The 4,672-nt window shown below is 34.7% G+C and overlaps 1 protein-coding gene across 4 annotated transcripts in view; it reads left to right on the top strand.

Annotated features, from left to right (window-relative positions):
- Positions 1-4,672, top strand: part of LOC106465344 (dystrophin-like) — a 144,232-nt gene that overhangs the window by 43,101 nt on the left and 96,459 nt on the right. For all 4 annotated transcript variants that reach the window (XR_001291200.2, XM_013925579.2, XM_013925571.2 and 1 more), the window contains exon 2: positions 4,069-4,280. Coding sequence is in view for 3 of the 4 variants with exons in the window: in XM_013925579.2 (XP_013781033.1) it covers positions 4,069-4,280 (212 nt within the window). In the remaining variant the exon portion in view is untranslated. The remainder of the gene's footprint in view (positions 1-4,068; positions 4,281-4,672) is intronic.

Genomic DNA, 4,672 nt, shown 5'->3' with positions numbered 1-4,672 from the left:
ACTAGTCATCACCACCCACCGCCAACTCTTGGGCTACTCTTTTACCAACGAATAGTGGGATTGACCGTCACATTGTAACGACCCCACTGCTGAAAGGGCGACCATGTTTGGTGTGACCGGGATTCGAACCCGCAACCCTCAGACTGCGAGGGCCGGGCCCATTTCGAAAGAAGACGTACACCAGAATGACATGACGTGTTGTTCTGTATAAAATCCCCCTCCCCAAGTGGCACAGCGGCATGTCTGCGGACTTACAACGCTAGAAACCGGATTTCGATACCCGTGGTGGGCAGAGCACAGGTAGCCCATTTTGTAGCTTTGTGCTAAACGTCAAACAAACAAATAGTCTGTATATAATACCCAAATTCCGTGACAGTGTCATTTTTAAATTGCTGGAATGCAGTAGTTAGAGGGAATTAAACTATGTTCAGGTTACTGTTAGTATTGCCTAAGAAAGTTCTACCTTCAATTGAATGGCTTTATTAATCAATCTATTCAACGAAAATATTAGGTTTACACAACAATGCAGAATGTGTACAAAGTATTGTTTCAGTTTTACCAGTTTGATCTAATTTCTAATTTATGTTTTAGAAAATAAACATTATCATAACAATTATTCTTGCTTTATGCACCATGTATGAGTATTAAGTAAAATGTTAAGATTTTTTTGTGACAACTATACTTATGTGTAAGGTTAGGTTAAAATGCTGTTAAGGCTCATTTCCTTTAACTAGCGAATGTAATATAGCCTGACGCGATACCTATAAGGTAAAAACATGATGAGCTATCGCAAAACGTTAAAGTTTCGAACTTTCACGCACATACGCACAGATCCGAAGTGGGAGCGCGGCTTTGAAGCAGCTGGACGCGAAGCGAACCATGAACATTCCGACTTACACTCTGAGTACACTAACCGTTAGACCACACTCGACCTTAAGTTTAAAAAAAAAAGGTATTCGGATCACAAATCGTAGAAGGGAACAATGAGTGTTGGTGATTATTCTATTAGCTTTAAATTGCCTTTTAACCCTCTCAGATTGAAAGCTACAACAGACACTTCGTAGTAGTGTTCAGAAACTTACTTGTTCACTGAAGTCTCCTGTAACTCTCGTCCAGTGGAACGTCACAACAGTGTTCAAGACATACTTGTCCACTGAATTCTCTTGTATCGTTCCTCTGATGAAAATGTCACAACAGTCACATTAGAGTGTTCAAAACAAAACTTATCCACTGAATTATCCTGTATCTCTCTTCCTTTGGAATACCACAGCAGTCACTTATAGTGTTTACTGGATTGTCTTGTAACTCTCCTTCCTCACTTGGAATGCCTCACCAGTCATTTTATAGCATTCAGCACGTACTTGTCCACTAAATTATCCTAATGTTGGTAAAGCTCTCCCTTTATTCAAATAAAAATTGAATATTGAGTTTTAGCCCTTTAGTTTGTTATTTACGTATATATGTATGTGTGTGTGTGTGTGTATATATATATATATATATACACACACACACATTTTTAATCAATACAGAAACTATTTCCGAGAGATACAATCTCCTGAAAGCTCTTCCACAACTGTCATTGAGCTAAGGTGATTAGGCTGTGACTTAAATATCACCACGCTACAGTTAATAATGCAACGGATAAGTAACACTATTCTTATGCTGTAATAATAATATCTCTTATGCTATTTTCATTGTTCATTCTGTGTTAGTGCCATTACTTCGACAACATGACGCATTTGTGTAGAGAGATCTGGCAGTACTGTTGAGCTCTCTGGTGATTGTGACTGATTTGGAAAAAGAGATGTTAAAAGTTCAATGAAGCAAATCATGACAAGATTACTGTTTCATCCGGGTCAATGCACGTGCTTCTTACAGAGAGGTGGAGTGAGCGAAAAACGAATTAAATAGAAGAGTGACAAGTTCATTATTATGTTTAATTAATGAAGCGAGAGAACTAGCTTAATCCGTCAATTTTAGTAGGTCAATTAGTTAGCTTATTTTACTCAAGAATGAAACTGCTTTATAATTCTTTTTCTGCTAAAACTAAGGGAAGGAATGAGTAATTTAATCTTACAATAGATGGATAGATGTTTTCAGTAGGTAAAAATTTAAATTCCAGTTAGAAATTACAACTTTTTCTGATCTATTTACTTTACATTTAAACAAATTAACAGTGAGATTTTGAAAAACCTAATGTTATAAATTTTACTGCTCACACTTTTTACCTAATTTATTCTTTATTGAAATAAATTATTTTTAATTCATAGTTCTAGTACTTCGCCGTAGATGGCATTGCGCTCTCAAAATAGTTGTTGTTCGTTATTAAGCACAAAGCTACACAAAGGGCTATCTGTGCTCTGCCAACCAGGGGTATCGTAACCAGGTTTCTAGCAGAATAAGTCCATAGACATACCACTGTCCCACTGGGGGACACTCAAAATAGTATCTCACCACTACGTGTCCACCACCGGTTAGCACCATCAGGATTTAATGAACTTTGAATCTCTGGTATCTTTCATCTTCTCAAGCAAAATTAAAATACAATAAAGTACTTGATTTGAAAGTTCTGTTGAAAACAGCAATAAAGTTAACCCTTTCGCCATGAATGAATATGCACGTTATTCTTATTGTATTATTTAATAATGGAGAAATTCGTGGCGACACTAAGAACACTGGACAAAACAAAAAAAAAGATTAATATTGTATAATACATAATATTTTTCACTTTACTCACGTGGCACTTATGCATTATTTCATCATTATTATTGACACACAGACTCAATATTGAATTCAATAGTTATTCACACTCAGAATCAAAAATAAATATATCCTCATCATGACTCCCTGATCTGGAAAATCGAAGAATATTCCCAATAAATACATAAAAATGAATGCCAATTGCAGCTGCCGATGTAATTCACACTTGAAGAATTGCAGCCTTAGGAGCAAAGCATGGATGCTTTAATCATCTCATCGTTTGTATTACTGTACATACGAGTCTAAAACTTGAAGTCTGAACATGCCTTATTTTTCATTCATTGGTCATTCATTTTTAAACCTTACATTACCATCAGCGTATCTTTGATGTTCTGAGTAAGTTATCAATTACAGAAATATCAAAGCTACGCTGACGACAATGTAAGGCATAAAAGCAAATGACCAATCAGGATAAGGCTTGTGAAGCGTTTTCACTTGTTAATGTCGTTAAAAATTTCCAATTTCTCGCCTATGATAGTTTCAACCCGTTTTTATTTAATGTCATAGGGTACAAAATAAAGAATAAAGTTGTTCAAAACTTATGTAACATCTTGACGTTTTCTTATTATCGTGAATCTAAAAATTATATTTTAATGAAAACAAAATCTACCGAATTTCAACTTTTAACTTATTTTATAGGAATAGATAAACGTTTTAAACATAAATTATATAGTTCTTTCATTCTACTAATCTTTTTTCATACTTATAGTATATTTAGTAAACTGTATATGAGCTCAATAGTTTACAGATCAGAGAATGTTTTTAAAGTAACACCTTGAAAACTTATTCGATATTATTTAATTTATTGATTAGTTCGAAATTGATCTAACGTTTCTGCCAAGACAGAAAAATACACGATGATATATAACACAAAATAATATAGGTTTCAGTTTTCAAAACTCGTTCAGTATATGATAACCTTCAATTGTAACATCTAGTTGCGTTCATGTACTTTCCTGTATCTAAGTTGTGCTTTCAAACTGTCAATGTGGAAACACCTGTTGCTGCTTTTAAGTGGCTTTAGCTCTAATGAACATTAAAAAATAGTGAAATTATTTATGACATTGAACACCACAAAAGCGTAAAAAAATAAATAAAAAGTTAGCGACGGGAGATTTTGCTAGACTTGGACATATACTCCAATTTCCTCACAACAACGGACACACTTTGTTTCCATGAGAACGGACCACACCAAGAACTCGTAAATGGCATCCAAGATGGAAGGTAGGGGTGGTGTTAAAGATTGGATGGTTTTGAAACAAAGTTATTAAATAACTGTTATAGAAAGTTTACATTCTTCACCAACAGTGGCACAGCAACGACAAGCGTGGGACGGAGGAAAAGAGCGAGAATTGCAGAGGAAACGACATTTGGAAGCTATGATGATTAATAGACGCACTTTTGAAGACCGCAAACGTGATGTAAAAACTTGGCTCGATCGAATCGAGAATAGGGTAGAAAGACTTCCCCCTGTCGGCCAAACTCTGGATGTTCTTGAAGTCCAAGTGAAAGAACAAAAGGTAAATTCCCTTGCGTTATGTTATTGACATCATCATTTATTAAGTATGTTAAAATTATTTCCCTTGAGCAAGAAAAAATCATATGATGACAGAAAAGTAGTGCTAAGAATAGAACTGACAGTAAGAGTTAACAGTTAAACTTTCATGTTCTCTCAATCAGTCTAACTTAACATATCCGCATTGAAAAATAACTCTAAAGTTGATAAAATACCCGTTATAATTCACTGGATTAACAAAGTAACACATTTGTTTGTATGAATAAACTTAACATGTCCGCATTGAAAAATAACTCTAAAGTTGATAAAATACTCATTATAATTCACTGGATTAACAAAGTAACACATTTGTTTGTATGAATAAACTTAACATGTCCGCATTGAAAAATAACTCTA

This window comes from Limulus polyphemus, unplaced genomic scaffold (assembly GCF_000517525.1).
Source record: "Limulus polyphemus unplaced genomic scaffold, Limulus_polyphemus-2.1.2 Scaffold67, whole genome shotgun sequence".
NCBI classification, from domain to species: Eukaryota; Metazoa; Arthropoda; class Merostomata; order Xiphosura; family Limulidae; genus Limulus; species Limulus polyphemus.
This window is presented reverse-complemented; position numbering and strand designations above follow the sequence as displayed.